The sequence below is a fragment of the Ochotona curzoniae genome, unplaced genomic scaffold (assembly GCF_017591425.1).
Source record: "Ochotona curzoniae isolate NIBS_2020 unplaced genomic scaffold, NIBS_Ocur_1.0 contig_43, whole genome shotgun sequence".
NCBI lineage: Eukaryota > Metazoa > Chordata > Mammalia > Lagomorpha > Ochotonidae > Ochotona > Ochotona curzoniae.
This window is the reverse complement of record NW_024466218.1, coordinates 25060163-25084335: the sequence shown is the minus strand read 5'-3', so window position 1 is coordinate 25084335 and position 24173 is coordinate 25060163. Positions and strand designations below refer to the sequence as shown.

The following is a 24173-nucleotide window of genomic DNA, read 5'->3' as shown; positions in this document are numbered from 1 at the left end:
ATCATCATGGTAGCCCTGTGCCTGGTTCTTAATTAAAGGCAACAGGAGATTAATTTGAAACATTAATTTAAAAGTGCATATACAAAAGGAAAGAGTTATTGCCAGAAAGTCTAAAGAACTTTCTCTTGTCCCTTAGACGTAGAAGACAGAAGTAGCTCAGGATCCTGGGGGAATGGAGGCCATCCAAGCCCGTCCAGGGTAAGTATATCTAATTGCTGGTCCCATACTCAGACAGCAGCCACACAGGTGAAAGAACAGACTGAAGGTGAGTTACACACACACACACACACACACACACACACACACACACACACACACACACACACACACAGTGTTTCTTGGGGATAGCTTGTCTTTGGAAGTCACCTGGCGCCCTCTTCCATCTTGCCATTCTCCATGGTCTTATTTCATTTTGTTACTGAAATTGACACTTAGTTCCGCTTTGGCTCAGAAGAGAAGTCCTTCATTAACTTATTGCTCCTGCCTTTGCCAATTGTTGATCCAGTATGATATAGAAAGTTATTTGTTGTAGGTGGAACAACTTAAAAAATTCTAATGAAGCTATAACATGGATGTGAATAGATGGCTGAACAGTCCTGTAACATGAAGTTCCATCCTATCAGTAACATCTGCCTGATAAATCATGGTTGGTTTACTTTTTGTGAACATGTTTTTTACTCATGGCACTTTTGGGCATCAGTTGAATTCATCAGTTTATTTGATGTCCCATTTTTACTGCCTTTGTTTTTTAAGTTTTTCTCTACATTAATTATATCTCTGGATGAAATGCAAAAATTGTTGACTGGGGTGAGGTATTATGTGCTTTTTTTTAATGATCTTGGACAAGTCATTTCACTTCTTTGGTCCTCATTTTCCTTCTTTTATAAAATTAAGAGGATCTTTATTTCTTCTAATTCAACTATTTTATACACAATTTGGGGTAGAATGTCCTTGGATTTTGAGGACTTTGACGTATAATGTTCCAAGCTGAGAGTAGGCATTGTGTGTATACTACAGTACTGTGTCTGCAACGCCTTGTCAAGATCAAGATGAAACGTGCTTTAGGAAGGGTAACATTTCCTGTAGATGTTGATGGAAAGAGTGGAAGAAGGTCTCTATACTGTCAACCAGGCAGAGAAGGTAATCAAACTGTTAAAAATGGAGCCGTAGTCAAACATTTCCACCTGTGTCTGGCATTGTGATCTTCATTGTAGCCTACTGGGTACAAATGAATCTCTAAGCAGCTAGAAACTTTGTTCAGCTCTTCCAGCAGCTGTTAAGTTTGACATTCTAATGCATGATATGGATGGGTTGAGGAAATTGTTCCTCCTCCTCACGTTACAGTCTGCACTTGCAGAGATAAATCCACTCGTTTTGACAGCACGTGGAGATGTCTCAACTTCCCTGTATTGTTTCATTCATTTAATTTCTTAGTCTTACACACCATTTTATTGTATGCTATTCAGTACCATATTGTATGTTAAACTGAATACAGAAATTAATTTCTTAAATTTAGTGCTTTTAATTGTGTGTCCACATGAATATGGTCCATGTAGAAATCATCCTGTTTTACTTCTAAATTTGGCTTGCATCGATTTTTCTGACATTTTTTCAAGGACTAAGGTGGTGAATAAGTTTGAATCGACACATATTATAACTTGTATTTTCTAAATACAGGGACTTGTCATGAGGCTGATTATTAGTGGCACACTGTAACCAGCAACCTTCACTGGTGCTTCTCTTACCCTAAAGTGCTGATGTTGTCTTCTCCCTTGCAGCCCTGTGCTGAGGATTAAAATAGATCATGTGTATTAAGTGGTTTGTATACTATCTAGGGTGAGGACACTTAATAATAATTAGTTCTGTGCAATTTCTGGTTCAGAATTCCTGAGTTTGAAGCCCATGATGAGTATTAAAAATGTGACATATTTTTATGTATGGAGATAATTGGCATTATTATAGTATCATTCCAGTTAATTTTTTACGTGAAGAAAGATGATTGAGAATAGGGTTGTTTGTCAGTGAGGTTCCAGCCTTTCTCTGGTGCTGTGCCCTTCACTGTTCCTATAGCATCCCTCTTTTTTTGTCTAGGCAGATTCTGCCCTTTGGCTAACGTGCTGAGACCTCAAAGTCAGTTTGAGTTGAACTTCACGGGCAGTTCAGCCAGCTGAATAACCCCCTCTCCCCTGCTTTGGTCACTTTATGCACTTCAGGAGACTGCAATTTGAACTTTCTGAAACATAGTTTTTAACTCTTTATTATGTGCCATCAAATTGCCCCATTAAAATTAAGAATGAAACATTTAAAAACAATATTTCAACTTTAACTTACCATTAAAAAGGAAATCATTGGAATAATACTTTAAAACAATTTTTGGTTGCATACTTTGCTTTAAAACACTTTTTGGAATCCAATCTAAAAATGTTAATGTATGCTAAAGTTTTGGTTTTCATTCACATTCTTAACCTTTTTATCTCTTAGTTATATTGTGGTCACTTTTATTGTAATATAGATCAAAATGTCTATATTATAAAACCAAATGTTTTTGTTTAAATGGCTCTAGCTTGGTCTTCCAAAAGCAATTTATTATAGGCTACAGGTAATTTTCTCTTGTACAATGTTGTGTTAATGTGAACTTATCAAATAATAACGTTTCCCATTTGCAATACATTTTACATGTGTCTGGTGTTTTCCACAAATTATTTTCTTTGATCATCTCACCCACTGCATGCCACTGATGCCATTGTTAAATCCCATGGTTTCCTGGATGTTCTGAGGCAGGTGTGAACTTTGTAGACTTGAACGCTGTTTTTGCTAACGCATCTGTAAAGGGACATGCTGCTTCAAGTGTGGTTCCAGGCAGGAGGTCGTGGGAATGTGAAGCTAAAACTGACACTGTTGTTTTACTCACAGAACTATGGAGATGGGACTCCCTATGACCACATGACCAGCAGGGACCTTGGATCACATGACAATCTGTCTCCACCTTTTGTCAATTCCAGGATACAAAGTAAGTTTGGCTTTAAGTTTACATTCATGTTTTGAATAGTATGTTTTATTATAGAAGGGAATAGTATGACCCGAACAGAGGTTCTGTTTTTAGGAGTCAGTTCACTTTAGTAATCTTACATGGCAGAAAAACATTAATAATGTATGATTTGCAAGGACTAAGCATTTCAGCCATGTGGGATTAAATATCAGTGATACTGCTTCAGTTTGTCTTTCTTAGACATAAAATACTTATCCCAATTTCAGTGTTTCATTAGAAATAGTCACTTAAGTTACGGTTGATAAAGAACAAAGTGGTGAATATTTAAAATATTTAAAATTTCACTGGGCCTCCTGGTTGACATTTACTCATGGTAGCTGTGGGATTTTATTAATGGAATAATAGAGATAAATAGTGTTAATGGCCCTAGTCTGCTTGACTCAGGGTATAGTGCATTCCAGTGGAACTGCAAAATCTGGTTGTATTTATCAAGTGTGACCTTTATTGTTAATGGTGTAGGCAGTCTAATCTCATGTCACTGAAAGCAAGCTCTGTGTGGTTTGAGGCAGTGCATTTCCATCGTGCCCCTCTGCCTGGCATTCTTGGCTTATTTTTTCGGCTTTTGACTGCTCTATGGGGATGCTTGTGCAACAGCAGTAACCTGAGTGATGAAAGGACAGTTCATGACGGCTTGTAAGTTCCTAGTGGCTGGTTGCTTTCGTTTTGGTGGGAAAACATTGTTAACTCTCTAACCTGGCCAAACTCTAGTGCAAATTTGTCAATAAATGACATGAAACTGTTTGACAGAAGTTGCTGGCCCAAACTCCAAGGAAAACTCTGTGAAATAATTACATTACTCTGAAAATATAATTGCAAATGTTCCTAAAGAATGTTCTCATTTTTAAACTTTGAAAATGATACTGGTTATTTAAGGTATAGATAGTCTGAATATCAGGGTTTTTTACACCACAAATCATCATCAAATGGATGTAAAGCAATTTCAGATATTTAAGAGATAATAGTCAGTGGAGATACTCATTCCAGTAGTTATTTTTGATACTATCCTATGTTTGTGAGAACAACAAGAACCTTGATTTTATTTTTCATATTGTTCTTTTGTGTATTTTTTACTGCAAACGGTAATTTTTACGTTAGTGTTTTAACTTTGCACACAGAAAAGAATTACCATTTAATGATTGTTGATCGGGAGGTGTGTCAGGTCACTGCTTTAGAATGTGTGGAGATTACCAGGTTGTCAAGTGAGATATTAATGGAAAGCTTCTTTCTCTTCAATCATTTTGATTCTAATACCTTTGCTTCTCTGTTTAGCTTCAGCCAATTTCATTAAATAGCATAAAAGATTAGTGTGAAAATGATAGTCTGGGAAGGTAATGTCTAAAGAACTACTGACTGGTGACCTAAAATAGGTAAATAAGAATTAAAAAGTACTCACATTTAGAAGTTTATGTGATGTTATGCAGAAAAGTTTACTCTTGATAAATTAATCCGTAGAAGAAGCCACACAATACACACACATGTTAAATGACTGGCCTTTTTCATGACTCTTCATTGGCAACTGTTTTTATAAACCAAATTACTTTTTTAGGCGAAATGCTATTGAAAATATAAGGGGGCTGACAGTCTAAAGCCAAAAAAGCTGATTCTTTTCACTTCGTTGTTGTTTAAGCTGAAAATCCATGTCAGCCTTGCTCTTTTATCCTGTCTGCCCTCCTTCCCATTAAACTCTTAAATATGGAGGCCAAGCAGTCTCCTGCATTGTGAAAGGAAATGCTACTATGTCCACGAGGCTCCCACCCACTGTTCCTAATGAAAGGACTTCTCTGTTAGATAAGCTGTCTGGTCTGAAACATGGCTCTTTATTGTTTACAAACTGCTACATTTTCCACCTCAAGCAGATTTTTGCACAGAAAAGAATTGTGCCTGGGCTAAATGGTTTATCTGACATTAACGGTGCAGTGTCAGACTCGGGTCATGGAAGTCGCCCTCAGAGTGAGAGGGCACTGTGCTATGTGCAAAAAAAAAGAAAGAAAGAAAAGAAGAAAGGGAAAAGGCAGAAAGAAACATTGAAACAGGCAGAAATACTTTACATTTTTTTGTTTAAAGAAACATTTAAAAATATTTTTAGAGCACTGACTTTGGGTTGAAAAGTCTTGCCACTGTTAGGATTTCTCGTGTCTCCAATGCCTGCTTGGTTTGCCTGGATATCTCTGGGCTAGATTCCTGGGGAAATTTGTTGGTGTTGTTGTTGTTGTCGTCCAAACTGTTGATTATTTAAAAGGAAACTACTTCTATGATGAATCAAGCTTTGTGTTACTGTGCACCTTCATGAAGAAAAGTTTTTTTGAAGAAGTTAAGAGCAACCAATTTAAAGATATGGAAAACAAAGTAAGATGTGTTGAGTGTAGTCAGCGGTTGGAACTCCCTAGATACAGGCTGTATTCCCGACTGTTCTTTGTGTCCAAATCCATACTTTGTGTTATGACCTTTGTGGGTTTTCCTGTCTACCAAAGGAGGGCATTAACTTCACTGTAAGTTTTAGAAAACTACCCTTAGACTCTTTAATTGGCTTTGATTTAAACTACAAAGGGTTTCTTTACAGTTCAAAGACTTTAATTCTGCCATGATGTCACATTCGGGTAAAAGCTAGAGTATCAGAAATAAATCAGCCACTTTATTGGAGCAGATTCTCCATTGTCAAATCAATCAAGCCTGTGACTGAATTAGGCGTCTGCTACAAAAATAAGTGACACTAATTTTACAGGAAAGAGTTATTAACTGCAGGTGACCTGATTTTTTTTTAATTTTGTAAACTAGTCTCTTAGTAAGATTTTATGTTATTGTAAGGAAAGAAAACAAATTCTGCAGCATTTTCTCCTTTTTAAGTGAATTATTTGTTTTGTTCTTTATCATCCAGGGAAAATGATGCATGCATTGATAACATTTGCTTAATATTTTTGCCTACAAATTAATTTATAGTAAGAAACACATGATTTTGAACTTTCTGATGTCATGTGAATGGTTCTGCCTAAATGTTATTGTTTTTTAAATAATAGTTTTGAACATATTAGTAAGCTCAACTTAATTGTTTCCATCTCAAATTTATGCAAAATGTGGTATTATGTATAATAGTAGAGTATCTGCTAAATTTTTTTTTTTTTGGAAATAAGCTTGTGTTTCCTTGAGAGAAAAAATAAGTATAATTACGTTAAAGCAAATTCCTAAATAAAAAGAGCTTTTTGTTCTTGCATTGGCATGAGTTCTAGAGTAGTTGAGCGTTTTCAGTGCTGACTGCCTGCCCTGACCAGTTAACCTTCTCTGAGCCCTTGTAAGCTCCTACTCATCGCTTTCGTTGGTAGATACACACCAGTTTGCATTTTGCCTAAGTTCAAGTCCCATGCATTATTTTGCAGTTGTAGAATACAAATTTTTCTTTGTGACTACCCATGAGTACTAATGATAATAATGTACACTTGATTAATTGGAAACTTGTTTGTTTCTGTTTTTTAAACAGTTTGATTAGACCTTCACAGGTGGTCAGCTGATGAGCTCTCAGAGTATGCTTATAGGACGAAGGGGCCCAGAGCTGATTCCTGTGTCTTTAAGAGGATTATTTATACGCCATAGAATAGTTAGAAAATCCTGGCAAGAAATGTATGCAGAGTGTGGTGGGGTTTTTTTTTTTTTAGACTTCAGTTTTTTCCTTTGCCAAGCACTAAACTTTTATAGCTAATTGTCCAAATATTTTTACAATGGCAGACAATATATCTTCTATCTGAAACTCTTTGATCCAAGGAAGAATCTAAGCATGCATTTTCCTTCTATTGTTCCAGAGTCTTAATTGAAGCCCAGATTGTTTGAGGATAAGTGAGCACATAGCCCAGTAGATTATATACATGGGGTGGTGACTGAAGGATATGAAAAGTGATCCTTTTGTACAGTTGGGTACAGCTTAGTTCAACATCAGCTGCTTAGTTTTTACAGGTCCCAGTGTGAGTGCTGTAGTTTCCTTTCTGTGGTATTTGGTTCTAGTCCTCCTAAATAATTCACCACCATAGAGTAACTGGCTTTTCAACTAGCTCAGTGGAATATTTCACTGCAGGATTAGATTGAAGTTTCAGGCAGAACTGAAGCAAGCTGCTGGCTTATAGGATGACCTTTGAATCTCATCTGGGTTAGCGCTTGATATTTTGATTTGGTTACAGTGGTCATATTGTGACAGCTGCTAGCTCATTACAATTCCTTTCCACTGCTCCGTTTGCCTAGCAGGAATATTTAGGTTTGCATTACTTCAGAGTGTTTATGGCTACCCTGAGTTTAGCCCAGCATAAAGGTGAAGTGTTGTGAGTCTTTTCAAATCCCAGTGGCAGAAGTGAGTGCCCTGGACTTCTTGTAAAACGGCAAATGTGAGTAGATGCTAATGCAGCTCGTTTTCTTCTCATTGTAAAATTGAAAATGCCCAGTGAAACGGCTCTCATTTGGAAAACCATTTTTGGAAATCCTCATGTACGAAGGAAAAGCTAAACCACATCGTTTGGGAAAGCACGAATTTTGCTTGACCTCTTGGTCAAAAGGTTTTTCCAGCAAAGAAGTTTAATGCTGAAAGAGCAAAACCTGTATGAAAACAGCAAAATATTTGAAGGTCATAGGTTTTAGAGGTCCAGCAATATTTTGGTAACTTTATGAGAATGGAATTGTGACTGCATCTATCAGCTGTGCACATGGTGGTTCCTACTGGCAATGTCCTGAAGTTCGTGACAGATATGTAGTGTGCAGGTCCTCGGGGAGGATGTCTGTGTACTTTCAGGGCTCTTTTTTTTGTCGTTTTTATTAAATTCGGGTTCTCCTGATAGTACCTTTGAGCCAGTCATGTGGTAGGCAGCATTTCTGAGAGAAGAATTCTCTAATAATGACCATGTTTGGTTTTACTTTCTTTGGGAGTGAAACTTTGACAGTGTCTTCCTGAAGCAACAGCAGGTATGGCTGTCTTGAGTGTCATCACAAGGAATCCTGACGGCCGAGTCCAGGCTGGGAGTCAGAAGAGTTGAGTTTTTACTGTCTTACTGCAATTGCCTGTGGCTGCTTAGGGCAGTTTGTTTTCAAAGGTTTTATTTTTTTTAAAAAAAACATATTTTTAACATGAGAAGATAAAGAGAAAGGGAGGTAGACATCTGCAGAGAGAGGGAGCGGGTTGTTGGATGTGCTGGTTTTGCTTCCCACTTGCCTGCAGTAGCCGAGGCTGGGCCAGGCTGGGCGAGGCTGAAGCTGGTACTACCACTGTGAGTGGCAGGGACCCCTGTGTCCAAGCTCCCACCTGTTACCTCCCACAGCGTTCCCAAGGAGGAATTGCCATCAGAGCTGTGACTGGAACTGCCGCCTCACATGCCTGCCTCACGTCTTCCACATTTTAAAAAGTTGATTAGGGCCCGGCGCGGTGGCGCAAGTGGTTAAAGGTCCTCGCCTAGCACGCCCGGGATCCCATATGGGCGCCGGTTCTAATCCCGGCAGCCCCGCTTCCCTTCCAGCTCCCTGCCTGTGGCCCGGGAAAGCAGTCGAGGACGGCCCAAAGCTTTGGGAACCTGCACCCGCGTGGGAGACCCGGAAGAGGCTCCTGGCTTCGGACCGGCATAGTATCGGCCCGTTGCGCTCACTTGGGGAGTGAATCATCGGACGGAAGATCTTCCTCTCTGTCTCTCCTTTCTGTATATCCGCCTTTCCAATAAAAAAAAAAAATAATAAAAATAAATCTTTAAAAAAAAAAAAAGTTGATTAAGGAATAGCCCTTTAGAGAAAGCTCTCCTCTGATGCTCCACCAATCTTTCAGCTCTCCCATTTAATCTCTTACTGTATTTTCTCTTCAGAAACGTTTAGTTGTTCTTTCTAATCTTTTCATCTCCATTTTATGAATACCTTCAAGTAACTTTGGTAAAAATGTAATTAATTGAAACCCTGAGTTACATGGATCTTTTTTAAAACCTCAAGTCATGCTAGATCTGTTGTTAAGGGATCAGTTTGATCATACCAAGTGAGGACACATTAAATAACTTGAATCACCAGGAGAGAAAGGATTCCGTGTATACCAATGCTCTCCAGCATCGCTGGATCTCGATACATGCCATTAAATGGCTTAATGTATGTATGAATCAAGTAATCAGTTATATAAGGGGACTTGGAAAAGTTTATGGGCAATGAAATTCAGTCTGTTTGGCATAAGAATGTTTAAGATCTTTGTGTCTGTACGATCTTAAAAAAATTCGTGAAAAAGTGATATTATGAGTCAGGTATGACTTGCTTCAAATTTTTTAGCTCCAAAATAAGCTTACCTTTTAATTTCATTCTCCATGAAATTTTGAAAGAGTTAAAACTTGAATGAACACTTCCTGTGTTGAAGTCTGACAAGAACACCTAATCCAGCACCAGTCCTAACAAAATTCTAGCTTTTCATCTGCTGCCGTATCCTCAGTCATATTAAGTACTCTCCTTTTGCTGGGATGCAGGCCAAGTTAAAATTAAAATATGTCCAGCTTTTGTATTTTAGTATGCACATCATGCACAACATCTTATTGATAAGAAGAAATACGTAATTGAGAACTTTTCAAGGCCAGTGGAAAAAAGTTGATGTGCCCAGTATTCAGATAAGAGAACTTACTTCCTTTTGTCAGTCCGTGAGCATTTCTGTTCTTCTTTCACTGGCTTTGTTTCCTGCACATTTGGCCGCCTACTCACTGTCGTAGTCAAATGCTTCTTACTAAGCCAGTTTTTATAAATGGTAGAGGAAAATGCTGCATGTGCTGTGTCCTCTCACAGCACAGCCCCAAGGGCCCTAGGTGAGGCCTTCAGCCTTGAGTCCTCTGAGGACTGAACACAGGACTGCAACAGTGTGACAGCTGATGTGATTCAGGACCGTGAGGTGACTGATGCACTAGTGCCATATACGGAGCAGAGCGGCTGATTCGGGGGCGGGTCATGGTATAAAATTTCGTCACTGAACTCCAAATGATGAATAGTCCTGAAATTTTTCATTTAATATTTTTGAGCTGTTGACCATTTGTAGCTAAAAGCACAGAAAGTATATCTGCAGAAAAGGGGATACGATAATGTTTGAAAACTGTGACCAAAAGAAAGAGATAGAGCGTTTAAACAGCCAGGAAGAGTTCTCATATGGGAAGTTACTCTCCATTGGATGAAATAGATCATCTAGTGCTCACCTAAAAGTAGAAAACGGTGTGTGTCCGGTGAGAGTGGATTTGCTTAGAAGTACTGGAAAATGTGGCTAGTAATGGTATGAAAGTAATTCTGTTCCTGTTATAAGAGGCTGCTGCTAGAATTTGTTTTATCCTTCAGTGATGTGAGGACTCGTGGCTCTGTGATTCTCTGAACTTCCCTGTGTTGTCTCAGGCTAGCTGTCACAGCTTCAGATGTCTAGTTTGGTTTTGATGTAGAAAGGAGGGGAAGGCCGAATTCACTGTGCAATCCCTACCTCCCCTTTCAGGGCTTCCTCTAGCTGTGTGGACATCCTAGCTGCATAGGTTGGAAGTGGGGATGCACAGCTCATTCAGTGGACACAGAAAAGAGGAATTTATATTGAGCACTTGGAATATTTGAATCATAGTTAACTTATTTGAGAGGCAGAGACACAGAAGAGACAGCAAGAGAACCCTTTTAATTTGCTAATTCACTGCTCAGTGGCGGTGGCCAGGGCTGGGCCACTCAAGCCTGTATCTGGGAAACCCACTGAGGTATCCCGAGTCGGTGGCAAGGATTCTTCTACTTTAGCCTGCACCTGCTGTCTCCCTGGGTTTCCATCAGCAGGAAGCTAGAGTCAGGATCTGCAGCCAGAAACAGAACCCAGCTACTCCAATATGAGATGCAGGTGACTTTACTACTAGGCTAAATACCTGTTCCACACAGTTTAGTTTCACAAGAGAAATTTTCTATGTAATGGTTTTGAAAATTAAGAACAAGATTCACGTTTTCATATAATGGACAAAATATGAAAATGTGTGTCACTTCTAAATTATGGTCAGCCAGTTAAACACAATAGAAAAACAGGTACAGTCATCCCTCAGTATCCATGAGAAATTGGTTCCAAGACAAAGGAGATACCAAAATCTGCAAATGTTCAAATCCTTGTAAGAAAATGGCATAATATTTGTATATAACATATACATCCTCCATGCATTCTTTAAATCATCTCTAGATTACTGAATACCTGGTACACTTTAAATGCTGTGCAAACAGTTGTTATACTCTATTGTTTAGGGAATGGTGACAAGATAAATGAGTAAACATTCAGTGAGGATATACTTTCCCCTGAATATTTTTGATGTGCAGAAACAGAGATTTTTCTGTGTTGACAAGAGGAAAAGTAGAACGTGGGAAAACGAGTGTGCAGCGTGCCGTGTACGTCTCGGCTTCAGGGCCTCTGCTTTCCTTCTTGTAATCCTTTGTGCATGAGAGGAACCAAAATCAAGACGCTTCATCTCTCTCTTCTCTAGAACTTTCTTTGCCATCTCTGACTTGACTTCTTACTCATCTCTCTCTCTCATGCCACTCTCCCCCACAACCCCCTTCCAAGAGAGGGAGAAACAGACAGACAGACACAGATCTTCCATCTGCTTGTTAACTCCCCAAATGGCTGCAACAGCTGCAGCGGGGCGGGTCTGAAACAAGAAACCAGGAGCCTCATTGTGGTGTCTTACATGGTGCAGGGGCCCAGAACCTGCACCATCTTCCACTACTTTCCTAGAAGATTAGCAAGAGGCTGGGAGGAAGAGTGGAGCAGCTGGGACTTGAATGGCGGGTAGCAGGTTATCTGCCATGCCACGTTCAGGAGGAAGAGATCCTCTTTTCCCTGGACGCTGCCGAAAGCCTGCTGTGTTACTCAGACCAGAATGCCCACTGCCTGGGCAAGGGTCGAGGAAAAGGTGGATGAAGCCATCGTTTTCCTTTTGGCATTCATGATTTTAATGTGGGAGGATAGGTGTAGCCCAAAGGCATTTAATTTTTGCCCATTTGCGCAAGGTTTGATAGAATTCTGGGAGCTGGATCTCATTTGACTAGAAGTTTTTCCATTGACTTATCATGGTATAAATCGGATGATTGAGAACACAGGATAGGGGAAAGGATCATATGTGCTTAATAACAAGTGGAGGGGAGATAGCACTGTTCCTTTCAATAGTAAAAGTTGTCTTCATGTTTCTCATTGGAAAGAGTAATTCTTTAAATTTTTCATAAATCACTCAAGATATGCTGGTGAAATTATTATTTTATGGGAATATGACTCTTTAAAAATGTATTTATTTTTATTGGCAAGGCAGATTACAGATAGAAGGAGAGGCAGAAAGATCTTCTGCCTTCTGGTTCACTCCAAACATAGACTGAGCTGATCCAAAAGCCTGGAGCCAGGAGCCAGGAGCTTCTTCTGGGCCTCCCATGTGGGTACAGGGTTCCAAGTCTTTGGGCCATCCATGACTGCTTTCCTAGGCCACACGCAGGGAGCTGGATGGGAAGTGGAGCTGCTGGGACATGAACTGGTGTCCATATGGGATCCTGGTGCATGCAAGGAGAGGGTCTAGCCACTAGGCTTCTGCACCAGGTCCACCTAGTGAAATAATTAACCAGCATCCTTCTTCTTAACTGGATCATGAACAGGGGACTAGATAGTTTACAACCTCTCACACATTCATTGCCCCTTGACTCCAAAAGAATAGCAGCCTCTTAGTTTAAGGGATCTATGACCCTGGTATCTAAAATGGTTACATGTTCACATATGTAATTATATTTGTCCTAAATCAAAATAAAAGTGTTTTCTTTGTTGACATTTTGTCATTCTTTTGGACCAAAGAAACAAAACACACTTTATTTATTTATTTGTAAAAATATTTATTTTATTTTTATTGGAAAGTCAGATATACAGAGAGAAGGAGAGACAGAAAGATCTTCATCTGATGATTCACTCCCAAAGTGACTGCAACAGCCGCTGCCCCAATCTGAGGCTAGGAGCCAGGAGCTCCTCTGGGTCTTCCACACGGGTGCAGGGTCCCAAAGTTTTGGGCCATCCTCGACTGCTTTCCAGGCCACAAGCAGGGAGCTGGATGGGAAGCGGGGCCACTTGGATTAGAACTGGCACCCATATGGGATCCTGGGCGCGTTCAGGGCAGGGGTTTTAGCTGCTAGGCCACCATGCCAGGTCCCCAAAACACTGTTTTAACCATTGTCTCTGTTAAGAGGTGTCATGATAAAGTGAACTCCAGCGAACACTTCAACACTAGTCTTGTCTTTTCTAGTCCTTGATAATAGGATCTTGGGCAAATTTCATTTGACCAGCAACTTCCATGTTTCCTTAGTGAGGACCATAATGCAAGCCTTGCCTACTCTCCCTGGATCCCTGTAGGAGGTGCAGTGTCTTGTGGCCAGTAATCACCGTTCTTTGCTCTGTAACTGCTATGACATCGCAAGGCTACACATTGGGTGTCTTTTTTTTTTTTTTCTGTGTAATGAGTTGAAAAGTCTAGAGGCTGGGCTTGAGTGATAGCAGTTTTAAAATACCTCGGCCTTCTAATGAGCGTGGAACAGAAGGCAAGAGCAGGTGGAGGTAGTATAGAATGTTCCGTTCTGTAAACATCAAGACCAAAATGGAAAGATTTCTTTTTTAGCCTGTCCACAAAAACAGTAATCCTATAAAATAAGTACCTTTTTGGGGACAGCTTTGTTGAATTCAGATGTGCCCTTTTCTGAATCCTTTGCCTCCAGCCATTTTTCTTTCCATTTTAAATGTTCTCAAGTTTCCTTGTTACACATAACTAAGATACCCTCTGCGTGATATCTGAGTGGTGAGTCTGGGGACCTACTGTTACATGGAGATTTCTTTGGCCTGTATTACCAGTCGTCTGCATAATGAAGTCACTGCTATGTGTAATGCTAACCATCAAGGAGATACTTTTCCACATACTTTCCATGTTATGGGGAATGTTCTGAAGACAGTCCTGCTGTTTCTTTCTTTCTTTCTTTCTTTCTTTCTTTCTTTCTTTCTTTCTTTCTTTCTTTCTTTCTTTCTTTCTTTCTTCCTTCCTTCCTTCCTTCCTTCCTTCCTTCCTTCCTTCCTTCCTTCCTTCCTTCCTTCCTTCCTTCCTTCCTTTCTTTTTTTTTTTTTTTGAAAGGCAATGTTAAAGAGAGGGAGGGAGAGTCTTCCATCCATTTGTTGGTTCATTATTGCAGTGGTCACAACTGTAAGAACTGGACTGATCTGAAGCCAGGAACCAGAAACTTCTTCTAGGTCTACCATTTTGGTGGCAGGGTCCAAGGACTCTGTTGCTTTCCCAGGGCAGTAGCAGGGAGCTGGTTCGGAAGTGGAGTACCTGGGGTTAGAACTAGTGCCCGTAAATGAGATGACAATGTCACAGGTGGAGGTTTCGCCTGCATCGTGGTGTCAGCCCTTCACTTTTTGTCTTTCTTCCCCAGAGGCTCTTGGTACAGAATGTTCTCTCAGTGCCTACTGTACCTGGGGTTTATGCCCACAGGTACCATATGTAATTTTTGATTAGAAAGAGGCATTCAGTGGGTCACAGTTGATTTCCTTTTGCAGGATAACAGGCCTAAAAACCATTAGTTACAAAATGTATGGAGCAGAGATTGAGATTAAATTAATTTAATTTCTAAGCCGTAGGAGTTTCAGCCCCAACATTTTTCATCTTCTTGATTATTGCTTATTAATCATTCTGAACTTCCTTGATGCAGGTTTTCTTATAGGAAGAATTATAATGAAGCCTCACTTTAAACTGGTATAAAATACAGCTGCTTATGTTGTTTTAAAGTAAAGCATTTAAAGCTTTTGTGTAGGTAAAAATTAATGGGAATGAAACCTACAATGTGGGATATTACAGATGTTATGTCAGTAAGAGCTTTATGTTTGACTGGCTGCTAACAGCTGACCACTGTTGGAAGTGTTCATCTGAGTAGCTGCTTTGTGAAGAAACAAATTAACGTGAAAACCACCTAGCACTGAACTTGAGTTGATGCAAATTCTGACTGCACCTATTGCATCTTATGTGGGCTGTTTTTCTGTTTATTGGGGATGACCAGCTTGATATGCAAACGTACGTGTAATGTCATGAGTTTTTGCAGAATGTGGAAGTAATTAATTAAGTACCACCCCTTCATGGGCCCTACCAAGGATGAATGAATCAAAAAAATGCAAACCAGTAACAAAACGCTGAATGCAGATATAAAGTGGACCATGTCTGGTAACATTTACTGGAGAAGGGGAAGACAAAGGAAGTGGAGGAGAAGAGAAAAAACACCCAGGGAAGGCTAATTTTAGAACATGTCCAAATGAAAAGTGCAGTTTTCTAGCCTTTGTGTTATCAGCATCAGCTTGACTGGCTGAGTCTCCAAAATTATTGGGTTCCTAATTGTTCGTGCCTCTTCCTTACCTTGGCCATTCAGACCAAGCTGTACTCTTAACAGCTCAGTAGTTGAATCTGAATGCCAGCCATGCAAGCATAAACTTTTTATGTGTAACTGATTGTACTTAATCGGGCAATACCAAGTCATGAAGTCAAGTTTATTAGTGACCCTGTCTCCTTTAGAATTTTCAGAGTAATTGAAAATGCGTTCAATATCTGTATTTTTGGAAGTTTGAAAAAATTTGGCTCCCAACAAGGTTAAACCATCCTTGAGCTGCGGGTGGTGGTTTTTTTTTTTCTTTCAAGGTATTTCCCTTTTCCTTGTTTATTGTTGGAGAGTTCAGATGCAATGAAGAGCTGACATGCTAAATATCTTGGTGGGCCATGCTCGTATATGGTCTTTTAGCTAATTATGGGGGAAAAAATACCATGATAGACAACAGTTTACTGAAAGATAATCTCATGACTTCCACTAAGCCATTTTCCATTTTAAACTTAGTTTCTATATTGCTGTTACTGCCCAACTCATGAAGTGATTGAGGGAAGGGAAAAAGAGCCGAAATTTCTTGTTTCCTCAGAAATAAAAGCATTCTATATATATATGCTTTCATGTGATTACATTTTCCATTCATTGCAAAGCTGCGCATATAGTTTGATCTTACGTTGGAAATAAAACAGAAAAAAAGCAGCCTTGCACTATCTTCCAAAGATTTCTTACCAGTTAATGTGAATTTGCTGCTTAGCCTCATGAGTTTCATAAGGTCCTAAAATCAAACATTTATGGCTGTTGTTTAAGCTGAGCTGATACTAGTTCAAGAGTGGAATGAATTCACACCTACTGTAGCATAAAAAAGAGTCTCTGTGTGGCTTCCTTGAAGCCTTTGAGACGAACAGGAGAGAGCCCTGTTGGTTCCTGGTAACACGCTAGAGGTGCTGCCCTCCATGTTGGTTCTGACTCGCTGCCATTGCCCAAGCTACGTTACTCTTGTTTCTCAATGTGGAATGTGGTTATGGGGAGGCAGTTGGTTTGTGTAGAAAGTGGGTCCTCATGAACCTTGAAGCGTGCATAGGGGAGCATCTTTGCATTTGCTAGGCCACTGAGCTGTTCAAGACATGCTCCGCTGGTCGGGCAACGTACAATAGTTTCTCTGAGTACTCTAGTTAAGGGGCAGGATGTGTGAAGTAGTGTACACTTAGGTGGGTAATTAATAATTAGTGGAGGCTTGTAAGGCTGTAATAGAATATATATAAATTTCAGCACCTGTTCCATCCAGAGCAGATCACTTTACCTTATAACAAGATTACTCCCAAGTAAAAACAGAACTGCTTTCTGTACCTGTGAAAAATCTTCAGTAGTAGAAAAGGGCTGATTTTTTCCCCCCAAACACTCTATTTTGTGGCCATTGTGATTGCGCAGCTTTTTTTTTGTCACAGTCACTAAAGGGCATTCACACGGGTTTGACCATAGATAGTAAAGCACTGCTTAGGAAGAATATTCTGGTGAATTCTAATGTTTGGAGGTGTTATCAGAAAAGATACTCATACTCTCACTTTACTCCCATCCCCCAAACATTTCGGATTGCTCATTTCATGACTTCATCTAAGTCAGTATTTAGAGTAAGAACCTTCTGTTGTGGCCAAGTTGAAAGAGGTAGAAAAGCTGAATTGTGAGACCCAGGTTCACCTTTTCAGTGGGCCCTCTCTCTCGAGTGGGTTTTGCACTTCAAATCTTAGCTGTCATGATTTTGAGACGGAGTGGAAGTGCGCTGCTACAGCAGTGAAGGGAAGGGTAATGTATGTGCTTGTGAAAGCAAAGCAGAGCATGTTACTACTTTAAAAGTCACGCTGACTGATAATTAAAATGAGGAGGTTATTAGTATGCCTGTAGTTTATGGTCCTTAACGTATCTTTAAAAGATTTTTTTTTAAGCTATATAAATTCTATTTGTACTTAAAGTCAACCAAAATGATAGACTTCAACACTTAATCCTTGGTTTGTATGCCCCCTCTCCCCTCTTTTTTCAAGATTTCTTTCTTTATTTATTCAGTTGAAAGAGCTACAAGGTGATGGGAGAAGAGAGAGAGATTGAGAAAAAAGAGGGGGCGGGGGGAGGTCTTCTGTCTACTGGTTCATTCCCCAAATGGCTGCACCATTAGGCACTGGGCCAGACTGAAGCTGTGAGCCAGGAGCTTCTTCTAGGTCTCCCACATCCCGGGGCAGGAGGGCAGGGGGGCGGGGGCCCAAGCACTTAAACAATCTTCCAGTACTTTTCCCATGCCATTATATTTCAGATATTTATAATTCAGACATTAGGAAAATATTGAATGTATGCACAAGGATACTATTGATTACATATCAGTGGCACATAACCATCAGCTCTCATAATAATGGTTAAAGTTTTTGAGTATGCATGGTGGCCCCAGCATTTGCTAAATGCTTTATATCAGGTATCTTAATAACTTTAAAAAAAATGATGAAAGACAGATTTACAGAGATAGAGGGACACGGAGTGGAGATCTTCCATCACTGGTTCATTCCCCACGTGGCCTCAAAGGCTGGAGCTGAGCTGATCTGATTTCAGCATCCAGCAGCTTCTCACATGTCTTCTCCATTGGATCAGGGGCCCGAGGACTTGAGCCGTTTCCTCTGCTTTCCCAGGCCACAAGTAGGGAGCTTGATCAGAAGTGGAGTAGCCAGGACTCAAACCGATGTCTGTCTGGTTGCTTATGCTAGCAATTGGAGGCCCAGCATGCTGTGTCATGGTGCTGCTAGCCCCCTTATTTAGTTTTCACAGTAACTTCTAGGTCCTTTGGTTTGAATGTGGTTTATGCTACGCCAGGTTTTGGAGACTTAATCTTCAAGGTGATACTTGGCTTGTGGTGACTTAGTGGTAGGACTATGGCTTATTGGGGGTGCACTCTTGGTAGGGTCTATGAAATCTCAGTCTGCAATTTACTTTTTGGTGATATCAACTTTTACCCATACAGAAACAGTCTTTCTGTCTCTGCCTCCTTCATTCCCTCCCTTTCTCTCTTTCTCTCTTCCCCTTTCTCTTACATGCAAACACACTCCTGCCATGATGTGCTGCCATCACCACCCTCACCAGATACCAATCCCATGGCCCTGTGCAGTCTTGAACTTTGAACCCCAAAACTGTGATCTGACTAAACCTGTTTTTCTACAAGATTAGCTGACATAAGTGTTTTGGCGTTGTGTTACAGTGGTGGAAAACCGAGTAATCTACTAGTTTTACTCATGCTCACTCCACAGAAGAGAAAGCTGGACCAGAGAGATTGAATTACCTGCATAATCCTGGATAGGCTGTAAGTGCCAGAGTTCAGATTTGAGTCTAGATCCATAGAACTCCAAAACCCATGTCTTTAACAAGCCTCCTGCCCTGCCCCAGCCCATTAGTGATAAGTATATGGAAGTGCTTCCCAGAATTGAAGTTGTGCTTAAATGTGAGTTCGCCTGAAGCCAGTCAAATACCTAATAGTAGTGGGATAGTCTAGTAAAGGATTTCAGCCTCTTAAGGAGATGTTTGTAGGTAGGAGATTTCAGATGTTTTCTCTCGGCTTTGCTCAGCATAGTGATGTTCATTTTCCACCCTTTTCTCTTGTCTTGCTTTTTTCTTTTTCCTTTTTTTTTTTTTTTTTCTCCAAGATCAATGTTGAATCTCAAACATCACTTCAGAGTTCATCCATTACAGGAAACAGGGCTGGCAGAGATTAAGGCTACATCCATTCCTGATATACCCCATTCTGCTGGGGAGGGTGGGAACAGTGTAGTCAAGAAACCACTGGGCCTGAGGAATATTCTACTAACAACTTACTTGCAAGATCTCTAGTAGACATCTACTTATAGCTTCAAGAAAACCTGGGAAAGTGAACTTCCAGTGTTACTTGTGTATCTGTGAGTCAAGAGGCAGGCAAGAGAGAAAGGAGTTGGGAAGCAGTCATTAATTGAATGAGCATGGACTCAATGAATCAACATGGATTTCCAAGTGATTTTGCCTAAGCTGATTTCTATACTGTGAATTAGAACCATCCAGGTAGAAAGAAAACTGTTTGCGCAGAGGAATAGAGGGTGGAGAATATAGCAGGAAGCTTAAAACTCTAGTAGTTGTAGCAGACTAAAGCATAGTTCCCCAGGGAAAGGAATGGAAAACCACATGGGAAGCTAATCCTGCCCCAGAAAAGTGAAGTGTCTTTCTTGTATGGTAGGTGAAGCAGTAGAATAGCATGGTATGCTTTACAGAGTAGGACAAGAATTCAGGGCAACAGGAGGTAATTCAAGAGGCAAAAAGTTGCCCAGAGAGTGATTAAAACAGTTCCAAAAGGATGGGATGAGAATAAACTCAGTCAGAAATGGTGTGGATGAAGAAGTGGATTTGAGTAATATTAAATTGAAGGGAATGCCTGGACGTGACATCTTAGCATCTAATTGTCTGGAGTCTTCTCCTGTAATGTAGAGCTGTTGATTAAGATGTAAAATATGAGAGGAAAAGTAGCTTAGGAGGGATTCAGATGTAAATTTAGTTATGGGCCCAGTGACTATTGTGAGATGCCTGTGGTTGTATGGCTTTGTGGTTATTTAGTAAGATTGTAGAGCTAGCACAGAATATTCTATATATTTGATGCAATCTTAAAACTGAAATGGAATTTACAGTTCTTGGGATTTTCATCAGCTGCCCTCACTGTAGGAATCCTATATGAGCTGTGAGCACTGTTGCTGGCACGTAGGGGTCACTGTGGCTGATGTATGTGTGACTGAGTGAATGGATGAGTGTCTGCTTGCATTCTTCTTCTTTTTCTTAATATTTGTCAATTTTTACTTTTTTTTTTTTTGCTCACATATATCTTTTTTTAAAAAGATTTATTTATTTTTAGTGAAAAGGCAGATTTACAGAGAGGAGAGACAGACACAGAAAGAGAGAGATCTTCCATGTGCTGGTTCACTTCCCAAATGGCCACAGCAGGCTGGAGGTGAACCCATCGAAAATCAGGACCCAGGAGTTTCTTCCAGGTTTCCCACACAGGCACAGGGTCTCAAGGGTTTGCGTCACTCTCCTCTACTTCCCGAGGCCATCGGTAGGGAGCTGGATGGGAAGTGGACATCTGGGACATGAACTGGTGTCCATACAGGATGCTGGTGCTGGGAGGTAGAGGATTAGCCAGTTGAGCGCAGTGCCGGCCTCTCCTTGTGTCCTACTGAATTGGAAAAGCCGCTTCTGGCGAGGCAAGTGACTGTCCAAGACATTTGTAACTTCTGAAAGTTTTTACTTCCATGGCTATCACCTTGGGCTACTCCTTTTTCATTTGAATATACCAAGTCTTACATTTTGTCTTTCTTCCCATACATTTCGGAAGATAATAATCCTCACTCCCTACTAAAATGTCATTTGCAAGTGTCCAACATATTGGAGAACATGGTTTATTCATTGGTATTGCGGGTCTGTCTTCTGTGTATTCTATTTGATCTCTCTTTCCCTCAGCAAGTGATGAATCCCAGGCTTATGATAATGTTTCAGATCTGGAGTTTTCTCTCATTATTAATGCAGTCTAAGATTGCATTTATAATACTCTCATATTTTAACATTGATTGAAAGCTGAGCTTTTGATCCATTAAAATAATTGTTTCTGTTTTGTTTTTAACATTAATTGCTTTGAACCAGGGTTTCTACCTTTTTTCTGTGGAATGGAACAAACTTTGTATTTGTCCTCATCTGGTTTCTTTTTGGTTGCATCGCGCACCTGTGCTGTGAGTGCCTCCTTTCACTCTGTTGAATCAAAAGCTGGGCGGCATGATGAGCAGGACTCTACTAAATCTTTGCTCCACTCTTCCCTACTAACCATCACCCCACTTCCCCAGTCCTCACCACACCAACACTAGAAATTCTGAAAAGCAGACTTGCTTTGTAGGGCATTAACCTTCACAGTCAGGGAATAAATCAGTATCCAATAATTTACTTTGAAACCAAGTGATGAGAAACCATGCGAGGTCTAGACTGACCTGAGCTGAGGTTAGATCAGCCTAGCTTAGTCTCAGAATGATTGTCACAACAGTGATAAGTCATCATGGACATCAGCGCACCATTTGCAGCTACAGACTTTCCTCTAAACAGACTATTTTTTAGCTGCCTCTGTTTGATCATGTGTACAAAACAAACAAACAAACAAACAAAAAACCAAATAGCACATTAGAAAAACCAATCCACTTTAGTTCATCGTGCGTGAAGTAGATTTGGGCCCAATAACAGCCCCAGTTCCAAAAGAATAAGAGTTTCAAGTGTTTATTCTGTACTGTTGTACTCATATACGTGGGATGCAGAAGTCATGTGCACCCTTTTTCTCTCTGATCATTTCTTGTCTGTGGATTTTGATCTGGTGCTGTTAGAAAAAGGAAGCAAGCCACTCTGAAACTTCAGCTCTCATAGTAGCCTGTTATTTGCAGTATCTAAGAGGTAAGTAAGGAAGCAAGCTCTTCTGAGATTTTAAATTTCATTCTATCCCGTTTATTTACAATAGCTAAGAGGTAGTTCATAAGCCAGAAAGTATTTCAGATTTTCATTGTAGCTTCTGAAAATCATCCTGACTTCTGATGTGTAATATTTTACATTTGTATCTATTGCCAATGGGCTTTGTCTCAGAAGAGCTAAGTTTGTGGCCAATATTCCTCAGAAACTGATGTGGTTGTAGAATTAACTCAACTAGTGACCCTTTCTAGTCCAAAGTAAGGTTTTGTTATTCGTTTTCCTGGATAAACAAATTAGAATCTTTGCAATAAAGCCCCCTTTCTTCCTTTTTTTCCCTGTTTTTTTCTTTCTTTTATTTTATATATTTATATATTTTTTGGATAATCTCTAGAAAAAATGTGGTGATCTTCTGTTGAACTGCCTCCTTTTAAAGATCAAATTGAAGACCAACTTGATTCAGTTTTCAGAGCAAACCTAGCTGCTGTTTTAGAAATTCTGCGTGGTTAAATGGGAAGCACGTTCTGCACACGGTTTAGCAGTTAGTAGCCTGGAAAATGACCCAATAGCCAAGATAGTTTTTATAATCTTCATTGTAAGTGCTTGTTTAAAGTTTAAGCCTGTAATTGACTATTTTGTACATTGTTCGTTGTTAATTCTTTTCAGGCTATTATGGTTTTGTAAATACATTGCCTGCTAAGTGCTATAAGAAAATCCAGTTAACTGTGGTGTTTAAGAGTATTACAAATTAGCACATGGGACTGGATCACCATGATTTCTTAGTGATCCTAGAGAAGTCCTTTCTATTGTGCAAATTTACATTTGTTTAAAACGATTTTGTGCTTTTTTGGATAAAAAGAACAGAACATAAACTCACATTATCCAGTGACCTACTTCATTATCTGGCTATCGGTTGCTGTCTTACTGAATTTTGTTTACTCAGGTCTCTTAAGTCGATTCTACATAGAGGGGCAAAATCCTTCTATTTTGTGCTTTTACTATAATTTATTAGGTAGCATCTAACCAGATAACCTAAACTGTTCTATTTTCCATTGTTTAGTGTTGAAAAACTGCTTTTAATATGCATACCACATTCACTGTTCAATGGGTGTAATAAGCATTCATGAAAAATAGAGACACTTCTTGGTATTCAGAATATTATGCTTTGTTTTTTTTTTTTTTTGAACATAGGTATGTTGTCTCACATTACAGGGTCAAGCTAATACTGATTAATAATAGAAAGTCACAAAATTTGCAGTGTGAAGAGTTAAATTCTGCTTATCAGATAGTGAGGCCTACTAAAATATGGACATAATCATGGAAAATAATGGAGTAGATAAAATGTGATTTATCTGTGTATGGTAAAGAAAGAAAAATAATGATTGTGAATGTACTGAATGTAGCTTAAGCTATTTATCATTATGTACAAGTGGAAACTTACATAAAACCCTTCTTGATTAAGTTTTATCTGAAACAAAGGACCTGATTGGAAGTGTAGAATGGGAGAGTATTTTAAGAGCATGATGATAATCCCACAAGAGGCTTTAGAAAGTCTGTGGTCAAACCAGACAAGGGAAAGAGCGAGCTAGGAAGCTTGATTTGGTTATGCAAATTGGAACATGTGCAAGAGTTTGAACCTGATGGCTTATTACACCAGGTTTGGTCATCAAATAATGCTTTTTGTTGCTAATATTATCTTAGCCATTGACTGAAACACTGTGAAAAATGCAGGATATATGAAGACCAAAGCTGCAGCCTTTCTGTCCCTTGAACCAAAATGTACAAGTCAGGTCAGGCCTTGAGAGTTAGACTCTTTTATTTTTCCAAAGATTTATTTATTTATTGGAAAGTCAGACATACAGAAAGGAGGAGAGACAAGAGGAAAATCTCCTGTCTGATGGTTCACTCCTCAAGTGACTGCCACGGCTGGAGCTGAGCTGATCCAAAGCCAGGAGCTAGGAACCTCTTCCTGGTCTTCCATATGGATGCAGGGTCCCAAAGGCTTTGGGCCTTCCTTGAATGCTATCCCAGGCCACAAGCAGAGAATTGGATGGGAAGTGGGACTGCTGGGATTAGAACCGGCGCCCATATGGGATTCTGGTGCATTCAAGGCGAGTACTTTAGCTCCTAGGCTGTCTCATAAACCCAGTTTTAACGCACAGCAAAAAATAAAGGAGCATTGAGTTCTGGAGTGGGGGTACGTATTATGAGATAAATTCTACAAGTAAATGTTCAAGAGTTACGCTAAGCAAGAATAAACACATTTTAAGAAAATTCCAGCAATCAG

General features: G+C 39.8%; 1 protein-coding gene across 4 annotated transcripts in view; it reads left to right on the top strand.

Annotated features, from left to right (window-relative positions):
- Nucleotides 1–24173, top strand: part of TCF4 (transcription factor 4) — a 353857-nt gene that overhangs the window by 130456 nt on the left and 199228 nt on the right. For all 4 annotated transcript variants that reach the window (XM_040985021.1, XM_040985019.1, XM_040985020.1 and 1 more), the window contains 2 exons: nt 137–198; nt 2914–3010. In XM_040985021.1, coding sequence (XP_040840955.1) covers nt 137–198; nt 2914–3010 — 159 coding nt within the window. The remainder of the gene's footprint in view (nt 1–136; nt 199–2913; nt 3011–24173) is intronic.